The following is an 18,033-nucleotide window of genomic DNA, read 5'->3' as shown; positions in this document are numbered from 1 at the left end:
CTCATTTGTTTGTGTGTGTTTCCTATCTAACCTTGATCATGGTCGTGTAAGGATTGTTCCTCCGTCTGGCTGAAGCACAGTCCGTGTGATCGTACTGACTAAGAACTCTTTTTTCTCATTTCCCTGTGGATGTTAAACTATTAAAAGGTTGATCGGCTTCATAGCAGCTGAGATTTATTCTCCAGTTTGTGTTTTTGTTTTAGGTACGTTGCTGGGAGTCCTAGTGAGTGAATATTACAGTAGTGGATGCTGTCGGTTAATGAGGTGTTTTCTGTGTAAAGGGGAAGGTGAAGCATGGCTGGAGAGGGATACAGTACAGCTCACATTGAAGAGGAGGAAAACACTCATTAAAACAAATCGCAGCTAGAGAAAATAACTCCTCAGCTTGAACCAGTCTAAATTTGCACTCTGAGTCTCCAGGGCTCTCAGGTGGAATGGAGCACTGAGGGATTTCTCTGAGTAAGCTAGTTCAGTTTCAGTGTCTGAAGTCGACAGGTAGAGCTGGACAAAAAAGCTAAAGCCCCACCATCCACCTTCACGTGGCTTCACTCCTTCACTCCATTATGTTTGCTTCTGCATGTTTCCTTCAACTGTTTTTTCTCTTTTCCTCCTAGTTCTAAAGTGCTTTCTGATAACTTTCAGTATAGCAATCAATACTGAAAGTTATCTGACAGATTGTAATTCTATCTATATAGATTTATCAAGTCAGTGATGATCAATAACATGTCTGCAGTTAAAAGTATATATTTTAATGTACTCAATGTACGTGAAAAGTAGCCAAAGGGGTGAAGCTATTTATAGATCAGATTGACAAAATTCACAAAAAAAAATCTGATAAAGGATGGATCACCTTGATAATTTCTTTTTTTTTTTTTTTTTAGAAATCAAAAAAAGGCCCTTCCAAGCTTCTTGAATGCATATGTAATCCTGTGCATGTGTTTGATTTGTACAGAACCCTGGAAGAGACATGGGGAAAAAAGTAAAATGATGACGGAATATATATATATATATATATATATTTTTTTTTTTTTTTTGGAAGCAGTTTGCAAGATATCACAAAGTAGGTTGAAATTACGTAGCAGTGGCTACTTCTGGGTCAAACGAACCAAAACAATGGAGGGAGAGCATCTGGGGGGAGATTGATTACATTTTACTTCGAAATTGGCCTAAAATATAAAGACATTCAATTCGTGCTTAGTTGCAGGCACACTTTTCGTTTCAGCAAAGGGTATTGGAGATAATTTTTGCTGAAAGGAGAATCTCTCATTGTAAAACTTGAATCTGGTGGACCTGGTTGAATTCATCAGCAACTAGTTGCAATCCTCCGGAGAGATGCACGGGTACAGCCCTTGTTCCTGTTAAAGTCTGTAATCATCACTCACTCACTGCTAAGTGTCTGGCATCATTTACTCACATTCCAACTAGTGTAATGTTGTGCTATAATCAACCTGAATTCAATCTTAGCTGCCCCACCTAAGGTTTTCTTTCCAGCTGTGGGGAGCGATTCTGTTCTTTCGGTTGTAGTTTATTTTCCTTTGCCTTTTAATCAGTGATTTTTGTTTTTTTTTGTGTGTTGCAGGTCTCAGGTGTGTCTCCCGTTGACACCCAGAGCTCAGGATTGCTGCTGGCTCCTGGGGTGAGGTGGGGACAGACGCCCATTAACCAGCTCACACCTTGGGATACAGATGAGCCGCCTGCCAAGCAGCATCGAGACAGCGAGCCCAGCGGTAATGAATCTTGCACACAGTGACGGTCACACTGAAACGTACTTTTCTGCTCCTGTTGTGAGTTTGCAGTGATGCAAGTTTAACATCATCACAATGCCTGAACACAGCAGATGTAAGCAAATGAGCACAAAACACACATGGATGCTACAGCACAGATGGTTCTGACCAGCTAGACTAGCATCCACATCTTAGCTGGCCTTGTCCTGGAAAATAGTACCTTTTCCACTAAACATGCACACTGCACATACATTCATACATAACAATGCCTATAACTGGCATCTTACATAAACTGACTTAAATATGCAAATAATTGACCCTTTGCTAAGCCGCTCCCTAAAATGGCCACTGTCCAATCCTATGTTAGCAACAGTAACTTTGCACGGGAGTCCTGACATGCTTTCAGCAGACACTAGGTGTTGAATTTTTCACTTTCAGAAAACCAAAAAACCAAGAGGGGAGATGTCAGATATGAATAAAACAGTGCTGAAGACAGAGAGGGCATGAACAGACACAAAAACTGAGTTTAGTTAGCAAATGGCTAATGTTAACACATGTATATTGAAAGCTAACTCAACGTTAGCATAAAATGTAATAAAATTATATGTTTCTCTGCAGTACAAGAGCAATGTTGTTTCACTTTGTTCTGATGGGTCTCATTTCTATCCAAGTTCTGAGCCGAGTCACAGAGCGTAAAAACTGAGCCTGATAGTAAACTGAGCTGTTGTTTCCACGTTACAGCAAACCTGTTTACATAGATTACTCATGATCAGAATGTGAAAATGACTATCAAAAGTCATCATTTCATCTATCTGTATGGTAGTTGTTTAAACAAACATAATGAAAAACTGATCAGCTGTTTCTCACAGCCTGTTAAATCCCACACACTGCTGCGTTTAACATGTTAACACCAACATTTACTTCATGTTAGCCTGTTAGCTACTACCAAGCAACAGCCAATTTACACCCTAACCAAAAACCACCAAAACGAATACAAAAGACAGCTAACCAGCAGTCAGTCTCATCAGACACCAGATTAAAACACAAAATTTCAATAAAACTGGAGTGTTGCCGCCTTATTCGTCATAACCTGAAGAGCTCAACTACAGCCGCTGCTCACTTAAAACTACAAAATCCAACCAGGAGAAGAGAGAGATAATTGCCCACTCTGAACACTTCAGTGCTTTTCTCTAGCTGATCAATCGGCCGAAGTAGAAGTTCGGCTGACAGCAGCGGCTTCATGTTCATTTAGCCGATCTGTCTGCAGTCCTCCAGGTTTCAACTTCATTACATCCACCATCGATGTTTGATTTAAAATCCATCTATACCATCATTTTCCTGAATAGCTCATGATTATTCGCTGCCTTAATTAGCTGTGTGCTAGCTTATGTGTTTTTTTTTCTGTTTAGCTTAATGCTAACATATCTGCTCACACTCCATCAACATGATAACTTGAATGTAGCTTTTACAAGCGTATTGAGGACATTTCTGTCTCCTCCTCTGATATTTTCAATCACTTTTCGCCTTAAATGTGATAGTATTTTCTTCAGAATACCCCCTACTTACAGAGTGGAAAACTAGGTATTCAGCACAGTGGATGTGAAAGCTTGCCCATTGTAGCAACAGTAGCCAAGGGGGGGTGGGGCTCAGCGAGGGGTTAATAAAATTAATGCAAGTCTCAGATCAAGTTTAATGAGATCACAGTCCAAGCCCAACTATCTGCTCTCACTTTCTTTTCCTTGTTAGTTGTATTTTACTTGTTGTAGTTTAAACTACACCGCGTTCCAAATTATTATTGCAAATGATATTTTTCTCAGATTTTGCTAAATAGTCAATATAAATGACAGTCATCATAATTTTCAAGTCATCAACCTTTAGAGTACAATTCAAATGTTATTAAACAAACCTCCCAATGATAACAGTATTTTTTTCAAAAATAAATACTTAAAATGCACTGTTCTAAATTATTATGCACAACAGAGTTTCAAACCATGTTATTGTTGTAAAGAACCGAAAATATTCATTTGTTAAATTAGAAGCATTAGCAGGTCATATTTACTGAAATCAAAAGCTATTTCCATCAAAACATCTTAACAGGTCAAGTTACATTTGAACATAGGAACCCTTATTTGATAGGAGCTTCACAATTCTTGCATCCATTGAGTTTTTGGAGAGTTTCTGCTTGAATTTCTTTGCAGGATGTCAGAATATCCTCCCAGAGCTGCTGTTTGGATGTGAACTGCCTCCCGCCCTCATAGATCTTTAGCTTGAGGATGCTCCAAAGGTTCTCAATAGGGTTGAGGTCAGGGGAGGATGGGGGCCACACGATGAGTTTCTCTTCTTTTATGCCCATAGCAGCTAATGATGCAGAGGTATTCCTTGCAGCATGAGATGGTGCATTGTCATGCATGAAGATGATTTTGTTACGGAAAGCACGTTTCTTCTTTTTGTACCATGGAAGAAAGTGGTCAGTCAGAAACTCCACATACTTTACAGAGGTCATTTACACACCTTCAGGGACCCTAAAGGGGCCGACCAGCTCTCTCCCCATGATTCCGGCCCAAAACATGACTCCGCCACCTCCTTGCTGACGTCGCAGCCTTGTTGGGACATGGTGGCTGTCCACCAGCCATCCACCACTCTATCCATCTGGACCATCCAGGGTTGCACGGCACTCATCAGTGAACAAGACTGTTTGAAAATTAGTCTTCATGTATTTCTGGGCCCGCTGGAGCCGTTTCTGCTTGTGAGCATTGGTGGCCGAATAGAAGGTTTATGCATAACTGCAAGCCTCTGGAGCATCCTACACCTTGATGTTCGCGGGACTCCAGAGGCACCAGCAGCTTCAAATACCTGTTTGCTGCTTTGTAATGGCATTTTAGCAGCTGCTCTCTTAATCCAATGTATTTGTCTGGCAGAAACCTTCCTCATTGTGCCTTTATCTGCACGAATCCATGTGTACTCTGAATCAGCTACAAATCTCTTAATAGTACGATGATCACGCTTAAGTTTTCGTGAAATATCTAAGGTTTTCATACCTTGTCCAAGGCATTCAACTATTTCACGCTTTTTGGCACTAGAGAGATCCTTTTTCTTTCCCATATTGCTTGAAAATGGTGGTCTGCTTAATAATGTGGAACATCCTTCTTAAGTAGTTTTTCCTTTAATTGGACTCACCTGGCAAACTAATTGGCACAGGTGTCTGAGATTGATTTCACTGACCCAAAGAGCCCTGAGACACAATACCATCCATGAGTTTCACTGGAAAACAACATATTTAACCTTTATGACACTTAAACACAATTTGCATAATAATTTGGAACGCAGTGTAAACCTAAGCCAAAAAAACTTGAATGTCCCAGAAATGGTCTTCACCAATTCTAATTTAGAAATCAACCCTATTCTGTTCATGCCCCTTTAAAAAAAGCAAACCTGTCTCTGCAGCACGTGCAGACGAGTTCAGCCAATGTTGTAGTTTTTTACTCTCATTGTAATGAACTCACCCAGAATGACTCTGCCCTGCTGTTTATTTCCTTCACTGCTCTGCTGGCCTCTGCCTCCTGCTCATTACAAATTTAAGAGAAGTGTTGGCACACAGCTTGTTTCACTGGATACTCCAGCTAACAGATCCAGGCTGCAGACATCTGCTGCTCTTTTAGCAAAGCATCAAATTGAGAACAATGTTTTCAGCCCCTGGTGCTATCAAGTCATCTTATTAGAATTGACAAATTCTACACGCAGATAGGTCGTTGAATTTATATTTAAGAGCTGATCATTTACCATAAAAAAGATCATGTCTAAAAGTGCTCTGGTGTTTGAAGGATGACAGTGTATTGGAGAGTTTATTACACCCTTTTTTAAATTTTTATGTCATGATGCTACACCTCCAAGTCTCCTGCTATTCATTGAGGGCGGACTTAATCAGCCACAAGTCTCCAGAGTTAGTCTGACTTATTTGTAAGATCTCTCTTCTTCAACCCCCTTTCAGTCAAGAGTTCAGTGCCAGGAGAGTGAGATGTCAACAACCGATCACACCGTCACATGTGACACTCAGATCTCCACAAAGTGTTTGAATATTGATTGTGGGTGTGATTTATTCCAAACTGTGGATGGCATCTGAGGCAAAGCCAGCTCCTCTCCACACTTCACTGAACTGCATTCCCCGAAAGATATCTGCCAACTGCATCAGAATTAATCAACACTTTCTTTCCACTCAAAACTTTCCTGTTGGGTTGCTGGTAGCCTAGCAGTTATTTCCTGGCACCCCATGTGCAGAGGCTGTTGTCCTTCATGTGGGCGGCCTGTGGCTCCTTTTTTGCATGTCATTCCCCACTCCATCTATCCTTGTTATAACTACTCAATGAAGCTTAGCTTTGGTTCATGCAGGATGTTGAAGTCATACTCCCTGCTGCAAATCAGCTCATGGCCAGCTGATTTTAATTATCCCATAGCTTTCCTAGCCAATCACAGCTCATTTTCTCAACAAGGCTGTCCAGTTAAATACGACATCCTTCTTACTCATCCCTGCCACACCATTGCTGATAACACCATACTGCTGCTGACAAAGCTTCACCTCCGCCACCCAGCCTCCTCCATTCTAGCGTAAAGCTTTTGTTGCACCCTCATATTCACTTTCATGCCAATACAAAGTAGATCATAAACCTATCGCTGTATGGAAGAGTCTTCACCACTAAGTAAAACTGTACATCCATTTTGCAATAAAGTTTGTTTATGAAAAATAATTGTATTTTCTTTTAAGATATAAAGGCACGCTTATTTGATATTTATTCACAAAGCCTATGAATTTAGGAAGATGTCAGGCCAAGATGTTATTCATTACTTTTAAATGTGTATTGTTCTACTAAAAGACTCAAGAAATACTGAAGTACAAGAACAGAGAATAGCATCACAGTTGTAACATGTGTGATATGGGTTCCTTATCTTTGCTATCACAGCATAAAAATGTCAACCTTTGTAAAACTCTTCCCCATTTAATTTCAATAGTGTTATCAAAATGAGCAAATAAAACAAAGTATTTGTGAGGAGTCAGCAGTTTTTATATCATCTTCTTTTCTTCAGACTTTTTCTTTACCTCTCATCATATAGAGATTTCCTTTTGTTGTCTTCTATGATAGTAAAGCTTTGGAAAATGTTCATCAACCCCCTTCTTTACTTTTTTCTCTTGTTTTTTTCTCATTTATAGGTCCAACCTGGTCTGCATCAACAGCAGCTGTGAGCCAGTCCAGCCTCCTGCCCCACACCTACACCCCCCCTCAGCCACCCTCCTTCAGCCACAGTGTGACTGCACAGTCACCCATCATAGGAGTAACCCCACCCATCCAGACACCCATTCCCCCACAGCACCCTCTCATGACGACCAACTTCCAGCTGACGCCACAATCTACCCAGAAAACTCCCTCAATAGTTCTAAACATGCCCAGTCAGTCTCCTTATGGCTCCACCCACCCCACAGTCGTATCCTCAGCCCTCACCGCAAGAGCCAGCCAGGTGGTTCACCCAAACCCTAACAGCATGATCAGCAACGGCCACTTAACCTCTCACCCTGGCCTAATCCAGCCCCTAACCCTTCCTCTGACCAATGGACAGGCAGCAGCAGCCCAAGCTCTGCCCTCAGCTGCAGACAATCAGGATGGTCCAAATGGTCTGCAAATGCTGAGGACTGTCAGTACAGGGAAATACAAGTTCAGCGACCCAGGGCATCCTAAAGGTAAGCACTGATAACCAATACTCTCATCGAAAGTGTTTTTATTTTAATTTTTGTACATTTAAAACTCACTTTGTACCAGATATGGACCAGTCAGGACTCATTTCAAAGGCTGAATCAAAGCAGATCTGTTCAGATGAGAACCTGAGCTCAGAAGAAAATCCAGACCAGGGAGCTGTTAGGTTTTAAATCAGAGTTCTTTGGGCTCTCTGTTCCTCGGACCTCCCTTTATGTGAGGCCGTGCTGGAATGAAAAATACAGTCCCCTCCCCTGACCTCTCTGTCTGTGTACCAGAGCAGTTTCAGTTGCCAGCAGTCATAAACAAGAGCGCAAACACTCAAGCAAGGAGCTGTTAAAATACAACCAGAGCCAATTCAGTTTAAAGCTGTTCCAAGGTCTCAGAGAACAGAGGTGCAGCTCAAACAACCTGTGATACAGCTACTGTGAAGTGAATCTTTAAAACAAGAGCATGTTGTTCTGAGCTGAAAATAGTTAACATCAGTGATGTCAGTACTTTCTGAAATTGGTTAAAACCTGAGAGGTTTACTTTTTGCCAATCTGAACATTTTAACAAGCCAGAGAAGCTTTGAGTCTCTGTCCTCACCTGTCTCTCTCATTCATTTGAAGCCTTGTTGACTCTCTGTGTTTGTGAAGGTTCCTCAGAGCTGAGACTCATGTCTGAGTCTATGAGATGAAAATTGGTGTTTGGTTTGACCTTGGGGAGTTTATGATGAAGGCAGCCAGAAACAGATGTTAGACAATCCCTCACTATCTTTTTAACTTTTATTGAAGCCTTTCATTTAGACATAGATTAGTCTGTTATTTATTATGAGCAATACAATGTAAACAAATGGACTTGCAGGTAGCAGAAAAGCAGGTAAGATTTAGAGGCTGGGCAAATCTGAGATTATGGGGGGAATAAATTAATTAAAAATATGCAGCAAATAAAGTCTGAGCATCTACACAAACTGTTCTCGAGAAATTTGTGATGCAATGTAAACCCTCATATAGTACTGGCACACACATTACTGTAGATATACAGGGATTCAGTCTTTGTTCCAGTGTGAAACAAGCCAGAGCTTTGGGTTTTGAAAGGCAAAAACAGAGTATAAATGAGGGGTTAAAATGTGTACTGCATCACCGTCTGACATTGGATTACTTTGACAGATAAGATTAATTATTATCCTGAAAAATATCCGAAGTGTTTTCAAATTTTGTCAATATCTCTGGCAGTTTGTACAGTTTCTGTTATAGGTATGTTTTTTTATAGGTAAGTTAAAGCCACTAGTTAGTTTCAAGGAAAGAAAGCTTGAGCCATTGAACATAATAAGGGCTAGCGCTGATATCCAGAGGAGGTGTTGTAGCTTTTTGACAGCGATGATTCACATCTATTTGGTATCAAAGCCCTTCTACTATTCAGCAGCACTACAGACCACTGGGTGCACATGTGTGTGGTTGCCCAGCTTCCTGGGTGTGACTGCATGGATGTTTTGTCAGATGTCAGCGATGCTGCTTTAAAGCCAAACAGCACAGTGACAGAAATCAGACTCTGTGTTTGATTTGGCTTTGTTTTCAAAGGGAGCAATTTGTATTCACTCTGCATCAGTGGGCACATCAACAACTGTGTGATCCTCTTTGTCTGGGCATGCTGGCCTGTATGGTGTGTATTTGTTAGTGTATCTGTTTGCATTATACAGTGTATGTGTATTTGTATTAGTGTATAAAATGATATGTGTTTTAGGAATGGCAGTTACAACATAAAAATAACCACATTGCTTTAATTACTGTCATGAAGACGGTGCTGTGTGATTAACAAATATCTATCATAAATTCTTTTAGATTATGTATCCTTTTCCACCAGCAGCACTGCTGCCTGTGTTGCTTCAAAAGTGATGAAATAACTGAACGGTGTCAGGGCAATGTGGCAAATAGGGCTGAATGATTTGAGAAAATAATGTAATTGCAATTATTTTCTTCAATATTGCAACTGCAATATTGTAACAGTGTAGCTATCTGAAGACGCCTGCGTGGGTCCGACCAAAACAAACATGCCTGACTACAGGGTTGTGTTCGTGCTCCAGAAAATACTGAGCTTGTTATGGCATTTACAGCAAGATCTGATGCTCCTTTACCACCACCGTGAAATGCATACACCATATGTTCTTAAATCCAACGCGGAAAACAACCAGAAGGGCAACTAGAAGAAAGTTTGTGTCAGTTTTCTGTGAGCTCCTTCTTCTCTTTTAGTGCATTTCCGTGGCAGCAATACAGTGCCACGTACAGGCTTGGCATATGCACTACAGCGTTTTTAGGCATTTAAGTTGCATCTTTGTGAAATAAAGATAAATGCAACTGTAATTCACATGCCCACCATTATCTAATAAAAGACCATTATACAGCATTTTAAAGTTGTCCAAGTTGCATCTTTGTGAAATAAACAAAGAAAAATGCAACTGTTAAATTTGTATATATCCTGTGTATATCAATGTTCTTGTTTCATATATTGGCTGATATATCGGTTATCAGCTAATATATCAGATATCGGCTTTTTTTTAGCCCCAATATCTGTATCGGCATCGGCCCCAAAAATCTCATATGAGTCGGGCTCTACTATCAATGAACTGCTGCTACTCTGGCGCAGTCATCAGCTTGTGTTGCTTAGCCTTACCTTGCCACGGCTTATATAATGTGGTTTCTAAACACCTGTCAGTAATACTGTATACCCCGGTGAAACGTGGGGAGGATTTGAAGATGTCAAAGAATGAATACCATCCAAATGTGTTTGTGTGCGGTGATTCACATAGATCAGCTTGATGGCTGCTTTAACTTCATCCCCTCCTGAGATATTTCAGTCACCCTGCTGTGATTTGTTTCCTCCATCCACAGCAAGGTTTTCATCAGAGCTGCCTGTCAAAGTGAACAAATCAAAGTTTCTGTCCCTTTCCTCCCTCATTTTTTCGGTCATCTTTTTGCTGAAGAAAACAGAATTTGTGTGAGCTTTCAAACTCTGAAATAGTCTCTTATGGGCTGAGATTTGTGCCACTAGAAACTGAATTTGAATAATGATATTGAATTTGAATGGCATGATTTGAATTTGAATTTGTTTTGAAACTGAATTTAATGTTTTGAAACTAAATTTATTTGCTTTGAAACTGATTTTATTTACTTTGCTGAATTGCTTTGCTGAATTTATTTACATGCACTGGAGGAAAATGCTGTAAGCCAGCTATCCCTGTCATATTGACTGAGGCTATGCTGAACCATATTAGTAGCTAGCTCCAATAGCTACAGTAATGTTAGGACTTACATTGTGTTTTTCTTCCTGTAAACGATGATTAATATGAATATTTTTAAGCTTAATACAAACCTGATTATTGTGTCCCTGGTCTTGAGACAACGCGGGAAAGATGCCAGCTCCGCTCAGTTCTTCTTCTACTTGTATTTTCTGTAGTCCCGCTGAGTTAAGAACGATCTGTGCTCGATTACTCTTCTTCACGGAAGTGGATGATGTAAACGGTGTGCCACCCTGAACTGAAATTGAATTGTAGAACTCAATTTGAATTGAATCAACTGAATTTGATTTTTTTTTTTTTTTTTTGAATTTAAGGAACATGTAGGAATGCTCAGGTGAATAAAATAAAATTTCAAAGCAAACAAATTCAATTTCAAAGCAAAAAAAATTCAGTTTCAAGCAAATAGATTCAGTTTCAAAGCAAATAAATTCTGTTTCAAAACAATAAATTCAAATTCAAATCATGCAATTCAAATTCAAAATCATTTTTCAAATTTAGTTTCTGGTGGCACAAATCTCAGCCCATAGTCTCTCGACATCTGTAACTCAAAGGCGATCTCAGCCATCAGCATATTTTGTAAAGAGTGGGGTTAACAGATGTTTTAATTTGAAAAGGTTAATTTCAAAACAAGACTAGAAAAGCAATCGGAGAGCACAGACCTCTGCCATTAGCCCTATCTCCCAATAGTAAAGAATCCTTTAAAAAAATTCCTGGATCCAGATGGTGAGCCGGATTACTCCCATATCTAATCAGTCCTTCCTTATGCCATTTCTGACATTTCCTGAGAATTTAATCAAAATCTGTCCATAACTTTTTGAGTTATGTTGCTAACAAACTAACAAACCCTGCCAGTCACGTAACCTCCTTGGTGGAGGTAATAATGACATACTGTGAAGGCTGAGAGGAAGACAGCTGAAGAAAGTGGTTACTTTGTGTCTAATGACCGAGTCAGTGAATAAAGGTTTGATTTTTTGAAGATCAGAAAGGAGAAGCTTGTAGCAGTAGGGACAGCTCAGCTCACCATAAACATGTGTGAGTCACACTCACAATGTGCATGGTTTTCTCCTCTAAGTGCACACAGGACTGCAGAGAGATGCTTTAAAGTTCACCTTGGTAATATGCTTATGGGTAACCTTGGCAGATGAGTACATATGAAAGCTTCCTGACTATGATTTCTACTTGAACCTGTTCTTTACAACAGTAAGATAAGAGTGAACACTTATTTACAATATTCATGGTACCGCTTTTTTGTGTAGAGCTGGTTATTTTCACAGTTTTGAGCTAAGGTAACGCCTATCAAGGGGAGACAATAAAGAGGAGAGAACATGAGGTCAGCTACATTAGCTTGTCATAAACAGGAAGGAAAGCTGCCTCCCTTCATTCTCTCACTTGTTATCATATTTTAAAGAAGGAGAGCCCCCCCCAGGAGTCCCATACATTATACCCCCCACAGTTAATATAGGGACAGAGGATAGCTCATTAAGATTCATCATTCCACGTCCACCTCCTCCACACAAAATGCCGCACTGGCTTCATTAATCACTAGGATTTTCCAGATAAAGCGCAGTAGCAGCACAGTTGCAGGACCTGGAGCCTGATGGCCTCGGCTCTTCCATGCATAATCACAGATGCTGTGCAGCCAAGGAACAGCCATGGGGCTCACTGCTATGCCAGAGTGGGCACTGTGTTCACGCCTACCTCTTCTCAACCTACACTCTCCTTCCTCTTCCTCCCCATCTTCCTCACTGCAATCATCTGATTCTTTCACTCTCTCCCATGCTGGGAATAATCTCCATAGCATCCATCCGCTGCCCACACTCACTTTGAGACTTTACTTTTTCCTCTTTTCTTTTCCTCTGCTCTCTTTTCAGCATATTAACTCACTAATGTTCAGTGTGCTCATTTGTCTGACACTTTTAAATGCATTCAAGTCAACCAATGAATCATAACAGGACCTGGCATTAGTGAGAATTCCCTCTCTTTAACAAATTATTGTAGTAGAGCACCACGCTGAGCATGTAAAGAAACTTTTTTTTCTTCAACAACCTCAGTCGCAAATGAGATATTTTTAAGTTTAAAGGGGCTCCTTAGAAAGTATGTTAAATCTTAAATTTGTTCTGAAGAAAGTTTCTAAGAGAAACCTACATCAGATTTCTGAAACTCCTGATTTGTTCACACGTGCTTCAAATTAGTGAATTCTGTGCGCTCATTAACTGGACATTTGTGCACATTTTCCCTAATAAGCATTTAAGGGAATGACCTTGAAGGTACTTAGAAAAGTCCAAATTAATCCAAATAATGTCCAAACTAAATTAGAACCAGACTGCAATCAGAATTGGGTGCACTCCTGAAAGGCACAGTAACGGCCCTCTCCAGACATGATTTACTGGTTTAAGCCCACACGCTTAGGATCATAACAGTAGCCCCCACCTTTGGAAGAGATTCTCCCCCTTAGTCTGGCTCTGACCGGCTTTTGGAGTCAGACTCTTAACCCCAACAATCACCAAGTTATTGCTGGGGTTAAAAGCCTTAACTGGCTTCCTCTTTTTCTTATTTTCTGCCCTCACAACTTTTGCGCACTGACTTTTGCAGTTCTGAAACGGTATTACATTTCCCAACATTTAAGGCCTATCATTTGGGTTGATTGGCCTCTGTATGATGTTGCAATATGGAAAGAATAATGAAAGTAAGTTTGGATCAGTTTAAGAATCCACATTATGAAACAGGCTGCATGTTACTGGTTACTGGTATGTATTATTGTTATTTAAATAAGTAATGGTGTTTACGTTTTTTTCTGTGCAGCAGTGGTAAGAAATAATTAAGCGTTTTGAAGTGCTACTCGAAATGAAACTGGAAAGGGCCAAATTAATTCTATATTTAGTGCTATTAGAGGATATTAGAGGTAAACTAGAAACACATAAATGTGATTTGTATCATTAGCTCAGATAGTGTAGCATCACTCTGTAATAAGGAACGGTGCATTCCGGTTCAGGTTAAAATGAGCCTTTTTTAAATCAAGACGATTTGATGAAAACCTACATTTATCTAAAAACTGATATTGTTGTTTAAATGATGATACATCATTTAAACATGATCAAATACACATATTTCATGTTAGCTTTGTTTTAAACAAGTGTTTGATCAAAAAATTCCCTCTAATGTGTGCAGTTCAAATTCATAATTTAACATTTGTCAGATAAGACTAAACACATTGCATCGTCAAATAAAAAAAATTTTGTGCAAATTACTTAGTAATTAAAAGTACTAAAGTGAGTAAAGATGTAGTAAAATATAATTTAGAATTATGCAAATGTGCATATCTTAATTGAACATACTTGAATTATAAAAGTGCCAAATTAATTATTTTATCCTGTCATATCAGCACTCAAAAGTGCACAAGAGGGACATGGAGTGTTCTTGGATTTTGTGCTTGCTGAAATCAAATTACAAATTAGAAAACGTCGGTGGAAATCAGACTCTTTTTAAAGCTGTGTTGCTGGGTTTTAAACCACTTTCCTTCTTAAGAACAGTAGGTGAATGAGGCCTGGTCTTTTCAGCAGTATAGATTAACTGAATCACTGTTAGACAGTGGAGGTTGCCGCTCTAATGAAAATGTTCACAACTCTGCAAATAGAGTGATTGTTTTTTTCTGTCACAATCAGAATTTGTAGGTCAGTCCAGTCATCCGAACACCCTTTTCAGTCCCTGGAGAGAGAGAGAGAGAGAGAGAGAGAGAGAGAGAGAGAGAGAGAGAGAGAGAGAGAGGGATGGAGAAAGGCAGATGGAAAGGAGGATGGGTGAAGGAATAAATGGAAGAAATGTGGTGAAAAAAAGATTACTCGCTTGACTCCACCTGAGGCTCCAGGAGCTGATGTCAGGTGTTCAGTCTGCTGAGAAGACTCCCACATACAAGCTAACCCCAGCACTAACCTTTCTGCTCGGGCTGTGGTGACTTTCACAATGTTAGACCGTAAACACTGGTTTTCTTCGGGGGGAGGCAGACATTTGTCTTATGCTGCACTGATCACAATAGATTTTTTATTGCTGTTGTTTTCTGTCTTGGAGTTATACTGCTGTTCAGGCCAGCTTGTAGGAAATGTAGCCCATAGAAGAGAGAATCTTGTTTATGTACAGGTGGATGTACACAAACCAGACTCCTAAACACAGCAGAGGTGTTTCAGATCAAGTGGATTATTGCTGTGATGTCAGTAAAATCCTCTGCTGCACACCTCCTATCACCAGGCCATGATTACAGCATGTCAAATGACAGATATTAGTATCAGTGAGTCCTGTAGCTGCTCTATAACTGCAAATGTAACAAGAATAGTTTAGGTTTCTGTGGAGTGTTTTAAAGACAACATGTACGAGTTAACTTCCTCTGCCTGGAGTGATAAAAGATCCAGTCTGACATTTTATCATCCAAATTCCGACTTTTGAGTGTACACGTTACCTGACTGAGAGCCTGCAGACAAGTTTGATATTTGTTGCAGTCATAACATTATGTCTTATGGTCAGGTTTATTCTGTTTGTGGTTGCTGAAGCGATGCAGAACAAAAGCTCAGTTTTGCACATGACGGAGAACGAAAAGATGCTACAGAAGATAGAGATGCTTGGTTATTATCATTGAGCTGGAGCAGAAATGAGGCACAGTTTGCACAAATATTCTATAAAAGGTTACATTCATATTCATAGACAAGACCTGTGTCTTGATAATTAATTTCACTCCATTAGCCTTGCTTATCCACTAGAGTTTATTATAAGTCTGGACTTTGGCCTTGCAGTAATTTCTATTAATAACTGAGGAAAGAGGATGGAGATTTGCAGAACACCCACTCAGTTCTGATTAAATCTCCTCCGACCATGCACTTATCTACAAATACCAGCCACTTCTCGTAAACACAGTTTTTGTGCTATTACTTTTCTATGACGTTGTTAGAGTGTGTTTGTGTGGTTGTATGTTGTTTTGTTTGTGTGTTATTTTCTCTCCCATGTGAGCGGCTTTGAGTGCATCAGTGCTGTCAGGTTTTTTTCACAGTGATGATATCATCTTTGCTCACATGAATGACAAACTTGACCCTGAATTTTACATTAATGTCCTACGTAAAACCTGAAGGTTTAGTTTGAGGCACAGCCTACAACAGTTTCTGTGCCTTTCAAAGAAATAAAGCCATAGTTATCGCACCTCTTGTCACTGAGAAAAATCAAGCTGATACTTATTTAAAGCTTAAGCTTGGCTTGTGGAATGTAAAGTTGTGTATCTGAGCATGTAGGCCTATTTTCCTACATCATTTTATTTGCCTATTACTGCTTTTATTTTAATGAATTGTTGAAGCTGCCAAGAGATCTTGAAAAAATTATCATGAAGCTGCCTTTCAGGTTTTTGTTTGAAAAATGTCAGATTGGTTACTGAGTGAGAGGGGCTTTGCTGTGATGCCCAAATCACTGATGTGAGATGACTGAGAGTGAGAGTAAGATTCTCAGAGATAGACTATCATTTTAAGAGGTGTTTGTGTCCACCTGGTGACTGGCAATGGATCTGTCGTTGACTGATTTTTGTTGTTCTTAAATGTTTGTGTCTGAAGTGGCTGTCTTCAGTCTAAATTTGACACTTTTAAAAAACTTAGATACCTCCCAAACACTTTCAGTTAAGATTTAGTCAAAATAATAATAATAATGATAACTAGGTAACAGAGGTGTGAGTCATTGTGCCAACACTCATTAGTTAAAAATATCTTTAATTTAATATTTATTTTATTTTATTGAGTTTGATCATTGGAAAGGATCAGAGTTGGTCCAAAAAGTAACTTCATCTGCCTAATTTAAAGCTCATCTTTGCCTCAATAGTTAAGTCAACAAGATGCCAACATTTAGTTGTTTGCACACAGATAGCAGACATGAACATATCTGCCAATATTTACAAACTATGTTTTCGCTGTAAAATCTGCCTATATCAGCTGGAAATATTTGCTATACTAACAAAGTCTTTTTCTTTATTTATTATTAATCCCTACTCTTTAAAGTCCATTCCTCAACAAACGTAGAACTGTGTGTTTTAAGGACTTAAGTTTCAGTACTGAATGTTTAGATATTAGTATCAATAAAATTAATTCATAAGTATCGGCATATGGACAAAATCCAGTATGGTTCCTCCCTGGTTTATACAACATTATTTGCTGATAGGTGATGTTCATCAACAGACCTAGTTTTTGCCAATGATTGTTTTGTTAAAATAATGCATCTGTGCATCCGTATATATGATATGATATACTAAGATACAAATGATACAAAATGATGCACTTGTGTAAAATAGTTAAACAGGCAGAATGGGTTTTGTTTTGGCAACTATTGCAGAATCACTGATCATGTTGGTCTGCTTTGTTCTGGCTGCAATTGCTGAGAGGCTGAGGGGCACCAGTTCCCCTCTCTTCCTCTCTGTCCCCTGTTTCCCCCCCCGGCTCATTCCAAGCTGGTCGACAGCAGCGCTGAGGCTCGAGCGGCTCAGCTCAGCAGATTGGGGCAGGAGGAAAATAAAGCGTCCTCATCATGGACTAAACTAGAAGGCTGTATTGAGTCACTTCTGCCTTACAGACTGAAATCAGAGCATAGAGACTGTGGGGGGCCTGGAGGACTTGTGAAGGCTCAATTAGCTTTTTCCTTTTTTTTTTTTTTTCCTTTTTTTTTTTTAGGGAGACTCAGACTGACAAAACATCTGCAGAAATGAATAAAGCTGTTATAGTTAGATGTATATCACACACAATTTAGAGAGTGGTTGCACCTTAAAAAGATGTGCTAGACTTGATCAAACAATTCAGAAAGCTTTCGTTCATATTAAGCATCGTTTGAATCAAAGACAGAGACTGGGGTGTTCGTGACATTTCACAGCTTTTGATTGGACTTTTAGAAACCGACGCTTACAAAGTGAAATAACCTGAGCTGGAGATAATTATATGTTTTATGAAACACACACTCAAGAAGTTCTTGCATTGATACTTAAAATGTAAGATAAATAAATACCTGTGAAACTGACATCAGTCTGACTTCACTGTGGACTTTGTTCTCCTTTGGCTGAAGAAAAAGATTTATAATACAACCAAGTTATTCTAACTGAAATATTATTTACTTAATGAGCTATATCACTGTTTTTGAAAGCCATTCAGTGATATATGATTTTAAATATTATTAATATTTATATAATCATTTTTGTGTTGATCGCACCAACACCATGAAATAGGAATAACAGAAACACGTGTAATTGCTAAAATAACAAAATATCTTAAACTTTGAACATTAT

General features: G+C 39.3%; 1 protein-coding gene across 3 annotated transcripts in view; it reads left to right on the top strand.

The window, feature by feature from the left end:
- The window catches only part of LOC121521696 (kelch-like protein 29), a 146,991-nt gene that overhangs the window by 74,768 nt on the left and 54,190 nt on the right, over positions 1–18,033 (top strand). For all 3 annotated transcript variants that reach the window (XM_041805839.1, XM_041805838.1, XM_041805840.1), the window contains 2 exons: positions 1,580–1,727; positions 6,928–7,452. In XM_041805839.1, coding sequence (XP_041661773.1) covers positions 1,580–1,727; positions 6,928–7,452 — 673 coding nt within the window. The remainder of the gene's footprint in view (positions 1–1,579; positions 1,728–6,927; positions 7,453–18,033) is intronic.

This window comes from Cheilinus undulatus, linkage group 14, assembly GCF_018320785.1.
Source record: "Cheilinus undulatus linkage group 14, ASM1832078v1, whole genome shotgun sequence".
NCBI lineage: Eukaryota > Metazoa > Chordata > Actinopteri > Labriformes > Labridae > Cheilinus > Cheilinus undulatus.
The sequence above is the reverse complement of the archived record's forward strand: the minus strand, read 5'-3'. Positions and strand labels throughout refer to the sequence as shown.